Source organism: Acipenser ruthenus, chromosome 7 (assembly GCF_902713425.1).
Source record: "Acipenser ruthenus chromosome 7, fAciRut3.2 maternal haplotype, whole genome shotgun sequence".
Taxonomy (NCBI): domain Eukaryota; kingdom Metazoa; phylum Chordata; class Actinopteri; order Acipenseriformes; family Acipenseridae; genus Acipenser; species Acipenser ruthenus.
The window spans coordinates 26,737,318-26,759,553 of record NC_081195.1 but is presented as its reverse complement, the minus strand read 5'-3'; the positions used below and the strand labels follow the sequence as shown (position 1 = coordinate 26,759,553).

General features: G+C 39.9%; 1 protein-coding gene across 3 annotated transcripts in view; it reads left to right on the top strand.

The window, feature by feature from the left end:
• The first annotated feature begins 817 nt into the window (after positions 1–817).
• Positions 818–22,236, top strand: part of LOC117415168 (zinc finger protein neuro-d4-like) — an 82,578-nt gene continuing 61,159 nt past the window's right edge. For 2 of the 3 annotated variants that reach the window (XM_034025170.3, XM_034025169.3), the window contains exons 1-4: positions 818–927; positions 16,419–16,448; positions 18,674–18,834; positions 19,838–19,945. In XM_034025170.3, the coding sequence (XP_033881061.1) occupies positions 818–927; positions 16,419–16,448; positions 18,674–18,834; positions 19,838–19,945 (409 nt within the window). The remainder of the gene's footprint in view (positions 928–16,418; positions 16,449–18,673; positions 18,835–19,837; positions 19,946–22,236) is intronic. The other variant, XM_059026719.1, reaches the window with a different exon arrangement.

The window sequence follows — 22,236 nt, the reverse complement described above, 5'->3', positions numbered from 1 at the left end:
CCCAAAGTGTTAAGAAACAGTGCGTTCACAGATAGAGCAGCAGACATTCATCGTTTTACTCAAAAGGGACAGGTGACCAAAAAACACATCAGCCAACTTTCCTTTACCTGTTCTGAATAATACAAACACTGGCTTTAACTCTTTCTTTGTTAGAGAAGGTTCATGATATTTCATGAATACTTTGTTTTATTAATAAATACAGGTTTTAAAAACATTCTGTAAATAACTCATGAGTAGCTTTGTGAATTAAGGTCCCAGTATTACTGGATTTTGATACAGTATTGATTTGTACTGACCTTTACTCTCAATAAAACCCTAAAACTCCACTTTAGTAAGTGAAATCCATCTGACCCATTCATGATCATCACTGACCCGGCGACCTGGTATAGCAGGTATGTCAGTCTTTAAGGGGCAACTGACTTGCATACATCTATAAAGCAAATACTAAACAGAACAACATTACCAGTGAATAAAATCGTGTCTAAACGATGCCAAGATCCGACCACGATCTTACATATAATCAAAGCTTATGTCACCAGATGTTTCGAACGGTTTTAAAGAGGTCTCTCCCATGATTGACAACACCTACGGCCATCCAGAACATTACAGTAGATTTGGGGGCTAATCGGTAAAAGTCATAGGCGGGACTCTTCTACTGTTAAACGCGATGCGCGCTGGGAGTTATAGTTCATTGTACTGTTCTTACAAAGGACAAGATTTTAACGAAAAACTTCAATCCCCATGATGCATCGGGGAGCAGGTCAGCTCACTCGGCTTCTGATTGGCCGATTTATCTAGCCGCAGCCCCAGAGAATGAATGAAATTGAAAATTGCTGGTATATTACATGTACTATACCGCGATCTGCAGTGTTACATTGTATTATACTATATCAAAATGGCCACAGTCATTCAAAACCCTCTGAAATCGTAAGTAAATACATTTTCTACCGTTGCAATTGTCAGAAATTTTAGAAGGTTTTACAAATACCTGGCATTGTAATGCTTTGCAAAAGTATCAATAACACAGATACAGTACATTAATAAAAGCTGTAAAATTGTAAGGAAAGTGACAATGTAATTCTTCACACGAGCCGGCTTTTACTGAGTACTGTGTTGCATTGTAGCTAGAATTATGCTTTTATGCATGTGTGCACAAATTATGACAATGGTGGAATGCACATAATTATTAATGGAATGTGTGTGTGTGTGTGCATTATTTGAAATGTACGTATTTTCACATTTTAATTTATTTATTTTTTACTATATTTGATTAAACGCTTTTGCATGTTAACAATGTATTTGAGTTACCTGTGCAGCATTCATCGGGTGTGGGTGACGGGACTGTATAACATTGTTGTGCAGATGTGTCTGTATTATGATTGCTGGTTAACGCTATATATTTGGGTGGCATCATTGTAACGGGTCATATTATGAAAATGCATTCCATAAGAAATATCATAAGGCATTTTTTCATTTTTATTTATTTTATTATTATTATTATTTTTTTTTACTGTGGACGGGTGTAAGAAGTTTGTGTTTATGGTCCTCCCTGTTGGACTAGCTCAGGTCGACTGTCTCCCGTTGTTGCAAAATGCAAAATATGTATTTAATTGCATTGCATCGCATTGTGTCGTTTCTAGTTGTGAAACCCTTTGTATAGAGCAGCTTCTGTGTACAGTACAGCGCTGGAAATATCATAGGTGGTTGCGAAACTTACTTATTATTTACCTGCAAATGACCTTTCTAACAATAGACTAGATGTTTGGGGTGCTGCATATCATCCTGCATTATACTGTACATGTTTTAGATGTTGCACATATGCAGAGGCAACATGTTACATATCACTAGGGAATGCATCCCAGTACCGTTATCCAAAACAATCTTTGTGGTTTCATACTTCAAATTAAACAGACAGTATTGTTAAATCGTGTCAGAATAATAAGGGAATACATGCAAAATGAACAGCGTGTACAATTTGATTTGGGAACCATGGTACATGATCGGGACGAAAGACTGTACTGCTCTCCCTGCAGGCTTTAATGTACGTGTATGTTACTGTACTTACTGTCTTCAGATATGCGGACATAATGCATTGCAGACTTTTGAAGTGAATATCCGGCTGTTTCTGTGGATTCTATGAAAAATGTGTATTTTGGGAACATAATTAAATAAATAAAAACAGTGATTCATGGCTGTACATAACTGCCATCCTCGAGGGGTCGTATACTCTAGTCTAGAACTCACAAAGTACGTAAAATGCTGTCTAGAGAATCCAAATGGAAAACGTAACAGTAATAGTCTCGTTAATAAAAGTAGTGCTATATCCGTACACATAAAAAATGTGTGCAAAGATACGGTTAATTAGGTATTGTTCCACTGCATTGCTAAATTTAAACAAGCTGTTTTTATATTCACAGATGGCTTTTTTTTTGTTCAGACCGTGTGGGATGATTTCTGTATCTTATTGTTGATACATAATGATAACAAATGCTTCTTAATATAGAAAAACGCGTGACAACGTGCTTATTTGGACTTGTTCAGTAAACAAAACCAGGGCCTGAAAAAACGTTACTGGGAGAGAGAGGGTTGTTAAACAGTATCCCCAGAACTCCAGTGCTTCTGTTTCCGTTCACAGTGGAACCTCGCAAGGCAAGGAGGGAAACCTAAAGACCCGGCTTGCTTGTCACTTACTTCAGAGCACGGGCCAAGCGCCCGTCAGCGGGGCAGTGAGGTCTGAGCCAGCACTGTCCACACGGAGCAATCCTTAACCTTTCCGACAGGAGTCTCTCTCTCTCTCTCTCTCTCTCTCTCTCTCTCTCTCTCTCTCTCTCTCTCTCTCTCTCTCTCTCTCTCTCTCTCTCTCTCTCTCTCTCTCTCTCTCTCTCTCTCTGCCCTGCTTCACTGATTTGAAATAAATTAATTCCACACAGATTATGCAGTACCATACAATGTACATTACTAGAGTCATATTTTACATTACTTAAAAAAAAAAAAAACCACAAAAAACAAACGCAATACATAAACGCAAACATTCATGTGCACTGTTTTGGTATTATATGGATTTTATCAGTAATAAACACCTGGATGAATTTGATTTGGGAACGTCAGCTACCACAGAAAGTAAAGGGGAGTCGGAACTGACAGAGAATGATTTGAACATAATACAAATAATATATGCAGAGCCTCAATGTGCTGTACCAGCAACATGAAATGCTGTTTGCATTCAAAGTAAATCAACATACAACTGTATGTATGTCACCTGTGTAAATACGATGCAAAACCTCACATCTCAGCTGTCTGATGCACAAGCAATACTCAATTACCTGGCAATCAAATTCTGCTCTTATTTATTTTTTACAAAATGTGGATAAGCTCAGGCAAGAGATAAACAGACAGACAGGTAGACAGACAGACAGACAAACAGACAGACAGAAGGTTAGAAGCAGGAGGGATACCCCAAGTGATGTAGATAAGAAAGCAGCAAGGGAAAGAGGCAGGCAAAAAATTGAGTGAGGAGGGAAGGAGTGCAGGCAGGGAGGCAGGGAGAGCAAGAGAGAGAGAGAGGAAGGCAGGTAGGGAGGGAAGCAAGCATAAGAACTGAAAAACTGTTACGAACGAGAGGAGGCCATTCAGCCCAACAATGCTCGTCCGACTCCTGGTAACTGATGGCAGAACTTGAAGGATCTCAGTGACTCAGCAGCAACAACATGACTATACACAGCGTTTCCTACAGTACCCTGTCCTTAGTCCTTCTCATTTCCAACTGTCTTTTGGTCCTGCACTTGAAATAGTGGCTAGCATTATGTCTGTCTAGTCCTTTCAGGATTTTAAAAGCTTGAAGTCTACCTTAATCCTACTTTATTAACAGGCCTGCTTCCAGTTCAGTGTTTATATTCTAGCATGCAACACTTTGCTTTTATTAACGTTGCATTTCAATTGCCATGATGGTGCCCAGAGAGAGGAGGAGTGGGGGCAGAGGGTGGAAGGAAAGATCTGTGGTTTCATTAGTCTTTTCTATAAGCATGGGGGTTGGGCTAAGATTACATGTCAAGAGAACATTTTTTACATCTAGCCTCGGTACACAACCACAAAATGAAATGATCATTTTTTCTAATTTTAAACACATAGCAGAACAATTAAAAAAAGGGTAATTGGTTGGCTGGATTTGAACCCATTTTTGTGACATTAAAAAATGATAAAAATAGGGAGGGAAGCTGCCAAAGGTCTAGCTTGCAAGAGACATCCTGCTAACAAGAATTTCTTAACACAGTGAAAATTAGGTCAAGGCCACTCACATACGGTCTGGTTTGAGATCCTGTTCAGGTACATTCCTGATCGAATTCTATTAGGATATATTAATATCTTTCTGTCTGAATCGAATGGAAGCTTGACAGCATGATGATGTTAGAGTCGTTCAAGAAGCCCATCCTATAGCACTTTACCCTGCTCGCCTAATTAAACGTGCAGCATGCTAGTCTCATTATAACAGAGTTAATGTGCTCCATTTATATGCTTGTTGCCTTGTTTGCTGTCTGCTTCAACTACGTTTGTACTCATGATCACACAATAATGGATACAAACTATATTTCCTGAAACCTTCACCCCTTTGAACACAGCCCTAGTGGTAGAATCGCTTCTTGCACAGTACAAACCTCTATAAAAAGACACTGCATATAACATTGCATCTTAGATATCACGAACACAAAAGTGAGACAATATGAGGCCATGAATAATCTGTGGCTCCACCCTTGGCCTTGTGCATTATAGTGGCTGTGAGTTTGTGAGGTGTTGTCCCAATATGTAGTGACTGCTGGTTCAGCAGCTGCTCTGTGCCTGGGTGATCACCGTGAGGTTCATGTCCATAAAGCACCAGGTGGAGCTGCTCCCAGCAGAGATCTTTCTCTGAACCTCGGTCTGTTTTTCCACTCTGGGTGGCTGAGTCACAGTGTGTGGAAGCACCTGTTCTGAAGTGGCAGCTTCTATTTCAGTCATACATTGCGTTGCTGTGGTGGACTCTTTTCAGATAACAAGCTCCCATCAGCTGGTCAAAGCCTTTAACATGTGGGCCCTTGCCTGTCTGGAATGGTGGCTGTGCTTCATTTGCCATGAATTTGGAACTCCTGTTTGTTTGTACTTTGCACTGACTTTCCATTGTCATTCAATCCACCCACAGTAGTTGTGTGGATCCTGCTGTCTGTGGCATGTTTATTGCAGCTGTGTCTTTTCTGCATTTAACAGATTAAACGTTTCAACCATCAATGTAAATAGTTGTTTACAGTTTAACAAAATCACATTTTACAAGATAAGAACAACATTTCCGAAAGAGACAAAGCCATTTGCCCCTTTTAAGCTCACCCGGTTCCTAGCAGCTGATTGATCTCAGAACTTTGTCAAGTCGGGTCTTAAAGGATCCAAGTGATTCTGCCTCAACAACATGACTAGTTAGACCACTCCATACCCTCACACCAGTCTCTATGTGAAGAAGTGTCTCCTTCCCTCTGTCCTAAATCTCCAGTTAATTATCAACTGTGTCCTCTGGTCCTGGTTTACTGTCCTTCGCTTAAAGTATTGGGCCCGTTTAACCTGGATTTTCACTGACTTTATTTCATCTTTACATTATTATATCATTTATTATATCTAGGGCTGTTTTTTTCAAGATAAGAAATAGGTATTTTTAACAAGTAAACACACATATTTCACAATTAAACACAGACAAAAAAAATAACAAATTGATTTTTCACATTCAGAATTGATCATTTTCTCTAGAGTTATTTATTATACATGCATAAGCTCGACCGCCTATATTCCCATCACAAAGGGGATAAGAAACAGAATATTCAAACAAGGCATTTAGAGGATACTCTGATATTTGTAAGTTCTAACACAGCCTGGAAGAAGCGATGCATAGAAATGGCTTGTTGGGAGTGAAGGCTTTGTCTCCCTGCAGCCTTGACTGGTTGACAATCTCGTATAATTCACATGTACGTGTTTCTGCAGGAAATCATACAAACAACCACAGGACAATGTGAAAAGAGCTCCCCTTATCAAGTTGAAAATGTTTTTACAGAATTTCCTGTTGTGAAAATATATTTTTTTTCAGTTCCGATAATTTGAACAGGCATAGTGAATAGCATTCAAGGCAAGACTAGATTGGAATAATTTATGATATTGTTATGGCTAAAGCATAGTATAGGTGCATTGAAAGTATTCATGGTATTCGTGGTATTGTGAGACACATACAAATATTGTAAAGCTTTGTAAAAGCCATAGTTAACTTAACCCATTGTACTGCAAATACAACACAGACTCACTATTAAGACCAGCCAAGGGACCGACAAACTGTGGCCTGAATAAGGGGTGGCTACAAAGGAGAATTTTTTGCACAAAATGAATACGTTAGGATTTTCATTATATAAAAGGGCTCTTAGTTTAATTTAATGGTTAGATGTTATTTATTTAAATTGCATTTTAGGCAAACTGATCTAAAGAAAAAAAAAATCTAAATTAAAAGCTACATTGTGTTGCAGACATGGATTGCATTTACAGCATGTTGGGGTTCATAGAGAGATCATTTCAAATAATTCTGGGACTGGAGATGGTGACCTTAATTAGATTTGGCAATTCTCAGGTACAAAAAAATCGGGACAAGTTTAAACTCTCTTTAGAAATCCTGTATTCACCCAATAGGTAACATTGATAATATTACTACTATAGTATTGACAACCAATTAATGTTGTGTGTTTATTGCAGTAATGTTGTATCCTGATTTATCTAACTCAGGGGTGGCCAAAGTTGGCTCTTAATGCAGATCCCAAGAAGCCAATCTTTCTTCCAAATTTAAATTCTAAATTGTTTAACTGAACCAATGAAGTCTGCATCCATTCCAGACCCTGTTAGACCTGCAGTGGAATAGCCCTCCAGGACCGTGATTGGACATCCCTGATCTAGCTTGTGCTCAGCTTGCCATCCTGGCATTGTGGCGTTCCTGTAGGAGTCTACATGGATGTGGAAGCATAAGATTACAAACTGGAATCTTTTAGGGAAGGCATATTGAAATCCTCGGACCCTTTCCTCAAAACCAACCCATCCAACAAAAACAGGGACAACCCTAACCTTAACACTGAGTACTGCGCTGGCCTGAACACTGAAGGGGGCTAAACATTTGAGACTGTAATGTAGTAGCCTGAATACTGAGGTTTCCTTTAGCCAAGGTGTTACAGTACATACAATATAAGGGATAATAATGTACTTTTATCCAGGAGTGCAGGATATTTTCTGCAGCTGGTCCTGCAGTAATTGCACCTGATTTGTTCAACCGCCTTTCGCATTTCACAACCTCCCCTTTCTTGCACAAAGAAATGTCTGGGTTGTTTTCAAGGATAGGCAGCGGTACCGATATGAGACAGCAAGCCATTTTCTACAGCTGTCAGCTTATTATTGAGTGTCTGAGAGCCAGGCGTATTCCTATAGCTTCATCTCAGCCTGGCTCCTCATGATGGTGTATGATGAGCAGACTGCTTTGCATTTCTAGTGCTTTCCGTGGCACAAAGGCTAAAACCTTGGGCTGCTGGATGCTGGAGCATATTAATACATCATGCGCTTAATACTTTAAAAGCTTGAGAGAATTTATAGCTTTGATATTCTCAAGATCTGTACGCCATATTGTTGCAAATTGAAGTCGCCACCACTGGAATTTCGGTTCTGTTTATCTTTCCTCAAGGGTAAACTATGAAAGTCCTTCAGCTGGGAAGATAAATGTGCCAACTACAACTACCTGCAAATATATATATATATATATACCTGCAAATATATATATATATATATATATATATATATATATTGCAGTATTCACCCCCCTTGGACTTTTCCACATTTTATTGTGTTACAACATGGAATCAAAATGGATTTAATTAGGAGTTTTTGCCACTGATCAACACAAAAAAAGTTCATAATGTCAAAGTGAAAAATAAAATCTACAAATTGTTCTAAATTAATTACAAATACAAAACATAAAATAATTGATTGCATAAGTATTCACTCCCTTGAGTCAATATTTGGTAGAGGCACCTTTGGCAGCAATTACAGCCATGAGTCTATTTGGATAAGTCTCTACCAACTTTGCACATCTGGACATTGCAATTTTTGCCCATTCTTCTTTGTAAAATTGCTCAAGCTCCGTCAAGTTGGATGGGAACCTTTGGTGAACAGCAATTTTCAACTCTTTCCACATATTCTCAATTGGATTGAGGTCCGGGCTTTGACTGGGCCACTCCAGGACATTGACCTTTTTGTTTTTAAGCCACTCCAGTGTGGCTTTGGCTGTATGTTTGGGGTCATTGTTCTGCTGGAAGATGAATCTTCTCCCAAGTCCCAGGTCTCTTGCAGACTTCAACAGGTTTTCCTCCAGGATTTCTCTGTACTTTGCTGCATCCATTTTGCCCTCTATCTTCACGAGCTTTCCAGGCCCTGACACAGAGAAGCATCCCCATAGCATGATGCTGCCACCACCATGCTTCACAGTAGGGATGGTGTTCTCAGGATGATGTGCGGTGTTAGGCTTGCGCCAAACATAGCGCGTAGCGTTGAGGCCAAAAAGCTCTATTTTGGTCTCCTCAGACCATAGAATCTTCTTCCACTTGGTCTCAGAGTCTCCCACATGCCTTCTGGCAAACTCTAGCCAAGATTTGATGTGAGTTTTTTTCAACAGTGGCTTTCTTTTTGCCACTCTCCCATAAAAGCCAGTTTTGTGAAGCACCCGGGCTATTGTTGCCGTATGCACAGTGTCTCCCAGATCAGCCGTGGAAGACTGTAACTCCTTTAGAGTTGCCATAGGCCTCTTGGTGGCCTCCCTGACTAGTGCCCTTCTCGCACGGATACTCAGTTTTTGAGGATGGCCTGTTCCAGACAGATTCACAGTTGTGCCATATTCTCTCCATTTCTTAATAATGGACTTTACTGTGCTCCGGGGGATATTCAATGCCTTGGAAATGTTCTTATATCCTACCCCTGATTTGTGCTTTTGAAGAACCTTATTCTGGATTTGCTTTGGATGTTTCTTCATCTTCATGATGTAGTTTTTGTTAGGAAATGTACTAACCAACTGTGGGACCTCCCAGAGACAGGTGTGTTTAACCTGAAATCATGTGAAACACCTTAATTGCACACAGGTGGACTCCATTCAACTAATTATGTGACTTCTAAAGACAATTGGTTGCACCAGAGCTTATTTAGGTGTGCCATAGCAAAGGGGGTGAATACTTATGCAATCAATTATTTTCTGTTTTATATTTGTAATTAATTTAGAACAATTTGTAGATTTTATTTTTCACTTTGACATTATGGACTTTTTTGTGCTGATCAGTGGCAAAAACTCCTAATTAAATCCATTTTGATTCCATGTTGTAACATAATAAAATGTGGAAAAGTCCAAGGGGGGTGAATACTTTTGAGAGCCACTGTGTATATATATATATATATATATATATATATATATATATATATATATATATATATACACACACTGCTGTGCAAAAGTCTTAGACATTTTTGCATGTTTCTACTCTTTGCATTTATCGTGTCTCAATTGCGCATTGTTTATCTGACCCTGCCGTGCCTTACATCAATTTAAAGGATTTTTAATGGTCGTTCTATTGATATCTATCTATCATTGACTCCTAGTCTCTAGTAGTCCTTTAAGATTAGATTTGGCTATGTCTGTTAAACTCGCTCTCATACAAATATCTTCTGTGTGGTTATTGCATGATTATGAGGAGCCTTTTTATCTGAGTGGCACAGAGTGCATCACTCCAGCAATCAAGGTATAGAGGCATCAGTCCGGGTACCTTTCACACTGGCTTTATTCAATTGCACTCATTCAATTGGAATGACTTGGTTTAGATCAGGGCCGTACCATGGGGGGTGCGAGCAGTGAGGCCGCACAGGGTGCTGACCTGAGGGGGGCGCAGATTGGCTGATGAATAATAAGACCAAATAAAAAAATATGTGTGGTTCGGGTACCCGACTGACCCTAAATATTTTTTGCTGATGACGGGCTACACCGCTATCAATCTGAAAAACTGACCACTGTATGCAGCCACGTTTTCGCTGATGCGATTTTCCGGAAGCCGCGTAGCAAACAAGATCTTCAGTTCATATAAAATGTTGGGGTCTGAGAACGGCTGCAGCGTATTGCTAAATAGTTGTTTTACACTATTGTTTGAAAAATGCGATCACATACCAGAAAAAAAGAATTATAACCGGTGTTAGACTCAGGGGTGAAACGCCATTTCTCACACTCCATCTTCATTGTTATTTATCTTGATAGTAGCCTATTTTATTTCTCACCAATACGTGTAATGTTTAATGTTCCCGATGCATGTTTTCTATGGGGTGCCATGTGTAAAAAAAAGCTTCTTTTTTTCCCAGATTTAACTTAAATCTTGCATGCAAATGAGCTCCACCTGCTTTGTGCTTTCACGCAAGTTGATTGGCTCTTGTAATGCTGAAATTTGCATATTCACCGATTAACATTACAACAGCCAATCAAATTGTGTGAACGCACAAAGCAGACAGAGCTCATTTGCATACAAACTCCAGATTTAGCTGACCAGTTAAATATTTAGCTGAATGTTAAATCTTGTTAAGAGATTTAGGATTTAGTTAAATATTTAGCTAAATGTTAAATCTTGTTAAGAGATTTAATATTTAGTTAAATATTTAGCTAAATGTTAAATCTTGTTAAGAGATTTAATATTTAGTTAAATATTTAGCTAAATGTTAAATCTTGTAACTAGATTTATAAATTATATCTGAATGTACACATTTAAAAAAATATTTCTTTATTTTCACAACATTTGTAAATCTGGGGAAAAAATACAAGATTTAAGTTAAATCTGGAAAAAAAGGCATGTTAAATATTAACACTTTTTTTTACACATGGCACCCCATAGTTTTCCTTGTTCCGTGTCTGCACGTGCTCTCTGGCTAAACAGAAGCCTACTGAAATTGACAAGCAGCATCGCGAACTGAATTTGATGTGGCAACTGGTTTTTAAAGGGAGATTGCATTTCATTTTTTTTAAAGAATGTTATAACATGTGTTGATTTAGTTATGACATTTCTAAAATAAACTAAGTAAAAATTAGTACAATAGCTGACCTTGTTTTGTTTTCCTTCCAAAACTGACAAACTAAACAACATCACACAACAGATGCTGCCTCTCTCATCGATCCTGCATTCCGAGCAAGATCTCTCGATTAATTGTGAAACCTTATAATACAATGCGAAAATTGTTTAATATCATATCACAGTGTTTACAAATACACACCACCCCTGTTTTTATTAGGCTATAATACAAAGCCTTATGTTCTTTATTTTATTGCATACATTTTGTTGTGTTAATTTCTTATTTGTGACCTGCTATTTTAATGTCTTTTTTCTTTCTTTTTTTAATTGTATGCATTTTATAGTTTTTTTTTTCTTATTTCTGTGATCTGTGATGTCTGTATGGTCATTATATGTTTTATTGTTAGAGCTTTGGGATACTATATTGTATGTAAAAAAGGGCACAAATGTAGGGCTAATATTGTCCGTTTATTTATGCTTTCATTTTTATTTGCGCACTGCGGTTTCATGGTCTTTTTGTATGGCTTAGGATGCAGCAATCATATTTAATCGAATAATATTTATTCGATTGGACGTATGCTATTGTCTATTAGTGCCCGCTAGAGCTGGAAGCTGATTGGCTGACTGTACTGAATCATTTTCTAATAGTGTATGGTATTTTGTGGTCATTTTGAGAACTTGTCTTATTTGAAAGAACTGAAAGTTCCCTTGCTATATTGTATTGTGACTGATTGTGCTGTGTCAAAGGACAGTGTGTCAGTGTGTATTTGCTTACGATTGTAAGTCGCCCTGGATAAGGGCGTCTGCTAAGAAATAAATAATAATAATAATAATAATAATAATTCTGAGAGATGTCCTGCAGTGTTGATACCAAGCTTTTCCTATTTTGTGGGCGGAATATCCTCCAGTTTTAAATAGTCATGGTCTAATCCTGAACATTTTTAAACCATACATTTACTGTATGTAAAATAGCTGTTTTAAAAAAAAAAATGAGACCAGTGAGGAGTGAATAGTCAGATTGTTTTCCGAATGGTTTCATGTGGGCACATCTGGCATTAACATGTTTGAAAATCCAGTATTGGACTGAATACAGCCTTGCAGCCAAATAATATACCTCAAGAACAGGCAAGGATAGCCCTCCTGGTTTAGAGAGTGACAGTCTCCTTTTCTTTATTCTGGGCTGGGAACCTTCTTCCCAACAGAGAGATTGGCAGCATTTTCCACTATTAATTCTAATTATTATACTGATTATTGGTAGCCTAAAACTTAGTTATTATTATTATTATTATTATTATATATTATTATTATTATTATTATTATTATTTGTTTATTTAGCAGACACCTTTATCGAAGGCGACTTACAGAGACTAGGGTGTGTGAACTATGCATCAGCTGCAGAGTCACTTACAATTACATCTCACCCGAAAGACGGAGCACAAGGAGGTTAAGTGACTTGCTCAAGGTCACACAGTGAGTCAGTGGCTGAGGTGGGATTTGAACCGGGGACGTCCTGGTTACAAGCCCTTTTCTTTTACCACTGGATCACACAGCCTCCCAATCTTCACATAATATAATTCTTTACGTGCAAATAAACATTTTCCCATCCAACTAACAGTATGGTTTTCAAGCAGGTGGGTCATTTATTTGCAAGTTCACTAACAATCCAACATAGTTTCACAAAGCTGAAATTGAAATAGAAATATTCCAGCACATCTGTTCTTGAGGTTATCAGAATATAGGTCATGATTCGGGCTGTATTATTCTTCATCTTAAAGAATGGCTTATTTCACTGCATTGGACAGTCAAACAATAGGTATTTCAAGATATTTCATAATTAAACATAATATTTATTAAAGCAGAAAAAAGCCGTCACATTCAAAATAGAGTCATCATACAACAAACAGTCCTAAATATTGAAATGCCTACCTGAAAAACAGTACATGCTAAATTGTAGACTATTTCCTTTTCCATCTTTTAAAGACATTCTATTTTCACCATTATCAAACCAAATAAAAACATAAATAAATGTCAAAGTAACAACAGACACGTGAATTGTCCCCTTCTTGTTCTGGACAGAGCGATCTTTAGTCGAAATATTTCAGATCTTTGATGCAGCCGGTGTCTTTTTCATTGAAGACATTTTAAAGACATTGTGCAGCTCTATCCAGTGTGTGTTCAATCATTTACCGGAAGCAAACTAAACCGGCTGCCAGGTTCCTAAATGCAGTATAACAGGCAGTGCGTCACTAAGGCAAATTTTTCTGTATTTATTTTTAAGTGATATAAAATATGTTACACTATTCTTTCAGAAATGGGAATGTTCATGGGAACTACATACTGTATTATACAGCAATGGGTGAATGTCACGGAAATTGTGAAATCTGTGATAACCATGAAAAACATACAGCCTTAATTATAACACCCTGGGACCCTTCAAGAAGCTGCTTGATGAGATTCTGGGAACAATAAGCTACTAACAACCAAACGAGAAAGATGGGCCACATGGACTCCTCTCGATTGTAAACTTTCTTATGTTCTTATGTCACACAAATTTATTAAGAATGTATCAGCTTTTAGTCCTTTGGTTGGGGAACTATTGAAAAAACATAGTTAATACTAAAAGAAATCTAAGTTCAGTATATGTTTAGACTTTTGCTGTGTCTGAATTGAAGAACACTTTGCAATGACACACACTGGCTGTCAATCTTATGATGTCACCAGCCTTGAAACAGAATTGGGTGGAACATTTATTTCCCATCTCTCCCACCCAGGCCTGTGACTTACGAAATATCTTATTATGAAAAGTAATGGTCTCTTAAAAATCAAACTATCTCACAAGTATTCCAAAATCGCATCCATTTTTAGGAATGTAGAATGACGAAGGGTGTGGCCATAATTCTGAATGATTGGCTGTGCTGCTGGTTTATTGAATGTATATCTTGGGAACCATCCAATTTGTAACTACTAGTGCATAGACATTTATTATGTGATGCTGTTCCATTAAATATTAATTTATTATTATTATCTATCAAAGTTAGCTGTCTGACTACTGAAGGGATCTTATTATATCTATAATTATCTTTTAGTGTTATTTTAAAAACATGAAACTAGGTAATGTTCCTCTACTCAAGTTTTAGGGTTAGGATTGTTTCAGAAAAAGCTCATTCTTGTTGCCCTATTTCATTTTCTGGCACTGGGACTGACGCTGAACACACATCAGTTTGCAGGTTTAGTATTGAGTCAGTAACCTATGGGTTTAACCTTTGAGTTAAAGAAGTCCACTTCAGTTTAGGCAGCATTGCACGATGCTGGGTATAAACTACAGTTCAATACAAATGCCCGCTGTACTGGACAAAGACTTTTACTGTTTAAATAATGATTTCTGGGCTACATACAGCTATGCCAAAAGTTTTGCATCACCCTGTAGAATTAACCAATTTTGCTTCATAAAGTTGAATGAAACCTGCTGTTACGTTAACATATTGAATTACATATCGCGCTGTAGTTTTCCATATACTTAACAAAAAACTGCCAAAAATTGAAAAATGTAACATTTCAAAATCTAGCATGAAACACTGTACTACTATTATGGCTTCTGGTAGACTTTTGCCATTTTTATTTTATAGTTTCTTTGATTACACAATGTTAAATAAAAGATAAAAATGATGTTCATATACCGGTAGTTGTTTATTTTTTTTAAAATTATGTCTCAATCCTAAAATTCTAGGTGATTCAAAACGTTTGTCCAGTGCTTGCTAGTTTGAATCCCGGTGGTGCCAAATTGGAGTGTGCAGGGAGGCTGACTGGCATTGACTGGGTTTGGGTCACCTCATCCTCCGGAGCGACCAGACAGTCTAGCCAGGCCTAACTCTGACCTCCAGGGTGGGGTCGCCTGGTGAAGGAGGCAATGAGTAGACAGGCAACAGAGGACATCAATTGATCTTTACTTCTCCTGCGGCTGGTACCTGGGTTACAATGGTGGGGTAACATTCAAATTGGGCATTTTAAACAGGTGAAAAAATAGAGGAAATGGTTAATTCGACACTATAAATAAAAAAATTGAAACATCTTAAATGTACAGGAGAACTCACATTCATGTAAAAGGCCGTTGCTCTCATAGCTGAGTAACTCACCAGTCACGACGGAGAACGCAGCACATCTCATAGCTGAGTAACTCACCAGTCACGATGGAGAACGCAGCACATCTCATAGCTGAGTAACTCACCAATCACGATGGAGAACGCAGCAGATCTCATAGCTGAGTAACTCACCAGTCACGATGGAGAACGCAGCACATCTCATAGCTGAGTAACTCACCAGTCACGATGGAGAACGCAGCACATCTCATAGCTGAGTAACTCACCAGTCACGATGGAGAACGCAGCACATCTCATAACTGAGTAACTCACCAGTCACGATGGAGAACGCAGCACATCTCATAGCTGAGTAACTCACCAGTCACGATGGAGAACGCAGCACATCTCATAGCTGAGTAACTCACCAGTCACGATGGAGAACGCAGCACATCTCATAGCTGAGTAGCTCACCAGTCACGATGTATAACGCAGCACATCTCATAGCTGAGTAACTCACCAGTCACGATGGAGAACGCAGCAGATCTCATAGCTGAGTAACTCACCAGTCACGATGGAGAACGCAGCAGATCTCATAGCTGAGTAACTCACCAGTCACGATGGAAAACGCAGCAGATCTAACTGGTGTTCTGTAGAGTCTTTCTGATCCAGCACCACACCCTGACAGGAGAGAGAGTTTGATGCGTTTTCTTGGCTAGAGGGTGATTTTGCCTAGGGTAAGTTTGCGTAGATGTTTGCTCCATGTGTTTTGCATAACACATTTAATGTGTTATTAACCCAATCGGTGCAACCCATTGACTACAAACCCTTTGTGCTGCTCTGTAAGGGTTTGCATTATCTCGCTCACTCAGCCCACCCCTCAGTGCCCATCCATACTCTCTGTTTCTGGGATACACTGCTCTTCTCTCAAGCTGCACTTGCTTACAGCCCTCTCATACTGTACTCCAGACCAGTTTAATACTCCCTAACACCGCAAAGCTTTTTAAACTGTTGCTTTTAACCTGCATTTTTTTCTTTTCCACAGGACTTTCAGGTTGTTTCAGAGGTCCTGATTAGCACTAATCTTGGACTTCCTTACTGTACCTTACCTTGAAGTGGTTCCAGATTGTTAGTCGGGACTGTGAAGCTGTTGGAGGAGCTGGGGTTGTTGAAGAGCAATATAAACTTCTTACACAGTATATTTTTGTCTGTTTCCTTACAGACAATCCAGTGGAACGGTGATGAAAAACAGGTAAGTAACTTTACTGGCGTCAGCTTTCTGTGTGAAATTTAAATCTCTTTTTAGCTGTAGGGAAAACTTGTAGGGAGCAATAATTAACTCGATTCATAATAAAATGATCTGCTCTCATTGGCTGCGGATCTAAATACCGCTGTCATTTGAATCATTTAAACAGGACCTCCTTTGGTTTATTACAGTCAGAAATATACTGTCTAGAACCTTGGTACACAAAATGCATTGTTTCAATTATTTAAAAAAAAGCTGTATTTTTTTCACTGTAAAAAAAATGTTTATTTCACTGCATTTCACGGTTTAAAAATAGGTAGTTCAAGATATTTCACAATTAAACATAATATTGGTGCTGTTACATTCTAAATGTATCATTTTCTCTAGAGCTATTATACAAATGTTCTTAAATATTGAAATGCTTACCTGATTTCCATTACATGAGAGTAGATGTTAAAACTTCATGTTGATTTGAACTCGGCTCTCGCCAAGATAAGCACCAACTAAGACGTAGCTTTACAGTAACTAATGTGATCCATAGGTGTCTCCATCCATTTGCGTTTCCTTCCATATGATGATGTAGATATCCTTCTGTCTGGTGTTGATGGCTGAAGTGTAATGCTGGCTCCAGGGATCAGCTTATTGCCTCCCTAGCGCATCAGCACACACAACGGCTGCAATGCTGGCTCCGGGGATCAACCACAGTGCGGCCTCCCCAGCGCATCAGCATGACAACCGTCTGGATTGAGCTGAAAAACAGTCAATGCTAAATAATAGAATATTTTGTTTTTTATGTCCACCTTTTAAAGACATTTTATTTTCACCATCAGTGAATTATCAAACTAAATAAAAACATAAATCCATGTAAAAATATCACGTGAAATGTCCCCTTCTTGTCCTGGACAGAGCGATCTTCAGCAGAAATATTTCCGATCTTTGATGCAGCTGATGTCTTTTTCGTTTAAGACATTTTAAAGAAATTGTGCAGCTCTATGCAGTGTGTGTTCAATCATGTACCTCTGCAAGAGTCCTAAATGCATTGTAACAGGTAGTGCATCAATAAGGTACACATTAGCTGTATTTATCTTTAAGTGATACAAAATATGTATATTTACACTATTCTTTCAGAAATGTGAATTTTCATGGTTAACTACATGTTACACGGCAATGGGTACATTTCACAGAAATTGTGAAATTGGTGATACAGCCTTACCAATGACTGAGCAGGGATGTTAATTGTGTTGAGTTTACATGTTTTCCAAGCGTTTCAACCGTCTGTCAGAGATCTACATGTCAGATATATAGTTCAGTTGTAGTGCTTATACAGAGGGATTTTTTTGCAATTCTGTGCTCATTTAATCTCTTTCCAAATTCAAAAAACGAAATCCCAAGAAGACTCATGTGTGAGAGACAATGTGTGATCTTCTGTCATCCAGGAAGGTGCTCACAACTTTCAACTAGGCCCTTCCAGACATTAAGGGTTGTAGGTCATAGCATTAGCTATTGAAACCTCTGAACCGATTACTTCCATGACCACAGCAATACGTGCAGCTGTTTAATTGACAGACTGACACAGTGCACAGAAATGGCAGACAGACATACTGCTGTACTCAGTAGCAATACACTTTGAACATTAAGTCTGAACAAATGACATGTGTATCTATTTCTAATAACACTCTCCTGCAATGCAAAGATTGAATAATGTATAGTTTTGTTTATTACAAATCGGTTGTATATGAAAAATCTGAACCAGACTTAAAACGCATGAACAGTTCTCACAGCATGAAGACTTGAGTCATTGAATGGACTTTTCTAAAGTTATGGAATGTAGAACTGGAAGTTGCGAGTTTAACTGAAGCAGCTAGGAATATTTCTTCACCTAACTTGTGCCAGTCATTCTAACCAGTATTGACATTACAAATGTTATTTGATATATGACGCACTGGGCTAGAAATGAAAAACACATCTAGCATTTACCAAATCAGCAAACATTTTAGAACTGTAATTGGTTTTATTTCCTTTCATTAAAAAAAAAAAAAGAAAAACGCTAATCACAATTTATAGTTTCTATCCCTGCTGTAGTTCTCATTCCCAGACAAACTTCTGTGTATCTTTCTTTAAGTGATAAATCATGTGAATATTTGATTGCAACTCAGGTGTGTTAGGAAGAGAATGAATAGCGCTAATGAGCAGGGTTCGCGGTTGTGTTTACTCCGCTGTGTGTGTTCCAGCCTGGGGGAGGAGTTTTACCGCGAGGCCATCGAACACTGCCGCAGCTACAACACTCGCCTGTGTGCCGAGCGCAGCATGAGACTGCCCTTCCTGGACTCACAGACCGGCGTGGCTCAGAACAACTGCTACATCTGGATGGAGAAGAGTCACCGGGGACCAGGTACCACTGCAGCTGCTGCTCACACACTCAGTGCAAGCTGGGCTGCTAGCATTCAAACCTGAGAGAGCTGCAGCTCTTCTGGCTTTGATAAGTCGGGCTAATGAAGCCTGTTTCATAGAGAGCAGCGTTTCATGAAACTGTGATTAAGAAGTTACAGGAGACACACAGTGGAGTAATACCCACAATTCACCATTACACAATTAGAGACACTTAAATAGATATTTAAGAGCTGTCCTGTCCTCTTTTGTTGTTTTTGCTTAGCCCATTATTTACCATGCTTACGAACTATTCCAGCACTCTTGGTGGGAGTAGTTCAGTCTCTATGCCTGAGGTTCATAGTGCCAAGGCAGAAAGATTACTCAAATACTTGAGCGAAAAATAGTCAAATACAGTAGTGTGCAAATGTATTAGAACACCTCGTTTATATCCTTTAACTCTGGGTGTGAGAATTTCAATTTCAGTAATCAGTACTAAAAGTAAGTATGTCAAAACGCTTTACAATCCAATTAAAACAAGTTACTGTAACATTCATACTATAACATTCATCTCTAGTGTCAGATGGTAGTTTGCTCCACAATCTGGGAGCATTGTAACTGAAACCTCTCTCCTTTCCTTTTTGTCTTAATCTTTGGGGGGGGGACAGAAGACCAGAATCAGCCAACCTTAAAGCACGTCTTGGTACATGCAGGGACAAAAGCTCTTTTAGATAATCAGGTGCCAGGCCATGAAGCGTTCTGTATTTCTGTAATGCTCCTGCATTTGACCATTTGTGGCTGCATGTTCCTTTTCTCTTACTATTTTAAATGAATTACAAGTGTGGCCTATTAAAGTAATGAATTAAATTAGACAATGACTAATTTGCCTATTTTCACAATTGTCCAAGGGTTTCAGTTGCAGTGGTTTGATTTCAAATGCCCAATAAATCAAAACTACAGAAGCAATGGGGTGTTCTAATACATTGGGTGATGGTTTAAGTCAAACCCTGCCCTCTTGTTTTTCGTAGGGTTAGCCCCGGGACAGATCTACACTTACCCTGCCCGCTGCTGGCGCAAGAAGAGACGGCTCAACATCCTGGAGGACCCCCGGCTGAGACCTTGTGAGTTTAAAATAGGTAAGAGCCCGGAGCAGTGTGTCTGGGGAGGCAGTGGCACAGAGGACTGGCCTCGCTGTGGCAATCCGAGCCACAGCACCAGCACCACGGGGAGGCTGGGACAGAACCAGGGACCATGCACTCCCCAAACTTACAGCTTCTTACATCTCACCTGCAGAGCTCAGAGTCATAACGCCAGTGTGTCATAACACACACAAATTCACTTTCTTTTGGGGAACTATTGAAAAGTTCTAGAGAGTTGAATGACAAACACATCGACTAGAAGTCCTTTTCAATGTCTTTCAGAAAACTGTTATTTTAGTATTTCTAAATTTAGAACTATGGAGTGTTTACTCGTTACAGATGAACTGTTGATTAAGAGAATGTCTCTAAAACTGTCCAGAGGATTTCTTGAATTACAGTATCAATTATTTTTATTAGATAACATGAAATAATAATAAATCAAAGTAAAACCGAGCACGTCTGCACAGACTTTACTGTGGCTCAAGTGTTATGTTATGTTCATTGCTCATCCATAACTATCAAGCACTCAATTGTGCTAAATTTAGAAATACTGCAAGATAAATACATTCAACTAGAAGTCTTTCTTCGTGTTTTCATGGAGTTCCTTTGTCATTCCTTGCTCACTAAATAGGTCAGTGTAAACAGGTCAAGACAGGTTCGGTGCCGCAGTGAGTTAATGTTCTAGCCTTTTACCTTGGTAGACTTTGGTCTTAAGTGACCAGTTTGTGGGTCCCAGCTTTGGCACAATTAGAAACCATTGCAGGTGGGCAGTCTCGAAAAGAGAGGCCAGTGTTAGTGAGCATGAAGGCTGACCTACTGGAGACTGAACCTCCGCAGCAGGCTTGGGGTTTGTGCTGACTGACTGGAAGGGTTAGCACTTGAGAATGACGTTTCTGGCAGGTTTCTTTACGCAGTGCCATTCTCAGGATGTCTGGAGGTTATAGTGTCACATCATCTGGAAATGCATTTCTCATTTATGTGAAAGTATTTTTTGTATCCTTTCTGATACCTGGAGGTACAGTGAACTATATAAAAAGATTATTAATCACAGTGTGCATCATGTGCTTTGCAGTGTTTGGAATACCTTTTAAATTAAATGTTTAAATTGTACCATCTATTTGTTTGTGTATACCCTACTGATACATACTGATGTGGAGAGGGAGGGGGATCCGATACCTGGCCCTCTGACAAGGAGCTGGCCCAGCCGCAGGGAGTGATACAGAGCAGGGCTGGGGAGTGGGTTATCACTGGCACAGCTCCAGGGAGGTGATACAGGGCAGGGCTGGGGAGTGGGTTATCACTGGCCCTGACTCAGGGAGGTGATACAGGGCAGGGCTGGGGAGTGGGTTATCACTGGCTCAGCTCCAGGGAGGTGATACAGGGCAGGGCTGGGGAGTGGTTTATCACTGGCACAGCCCCAGGAAGGTGATACAGGGCAGGGCCGGGGAGTGGGTTATCACTGGCTCAGCTCCAGGGAGGTGATACAGGGCAGGGCTGGGGAGTGGGTTATCACTGGCACAGCCCCAGGAAGGTGATACAGGGCAGGGCCGGGGAGTGGGTTATCACTGGCCCTGACTCAGGGAGGTGATACAGGGCAGGGCTGGGGAGTGGGTTATCACTGGCCCAGCCCCAGGGAGTGATACAGAGCAGGGCTGGGGAGTGGGTTATCACTGGCTCAGCTCCAGGGAGGTGATACAGAGCAGGGCTGGGGAGTGGGTTATCACTGGCACAGCCCCAGGGAGGTGATACAGGGCAGGGCTGGGGAGTGGGTTATCACTGGCTCAGCTCCAGGGAGGTGATACAGGGCAGGGCTGGGGAGTGGGTTATCACTGGCCCTGACTCAGGGAGGTGATACAGAGCAGGGCTGGGGAGTGGGTTATCACTGGCTCAGCTCCAGGGAGGTGATACAGGGCAGGGCTGGGGAGTGGGTTATCACTGGCACAGCCCCAGGGAGGTGATACAGGGCAGGGCTGGGGAGTGGGTTATCACTGGCCCTGATTCAGGGAGGTGGTACAGGGCAGGGCTGGGGAGTGGGTTATCACTGGCCCTGACTCAGGAAGGTGATACAGGGCAGGGCTGGGGAGTGGGTTATCACTGGCTCAGCTCCAGGGAGGTGATACAGGGCAGGGCTGGGGAGTGGGTTATCACTGGCACAGCCCCAGGGAGGTGATACAGAGCAGGGCTGGGGAGTGGGTTATCACTGGCCCTGACTCAGGGAGGTGATACAGGGCAGGGCTGGGGAGTGGGTTATCACTGGCCCTGACTCAGGGAGGTGATACAGAGCAGGG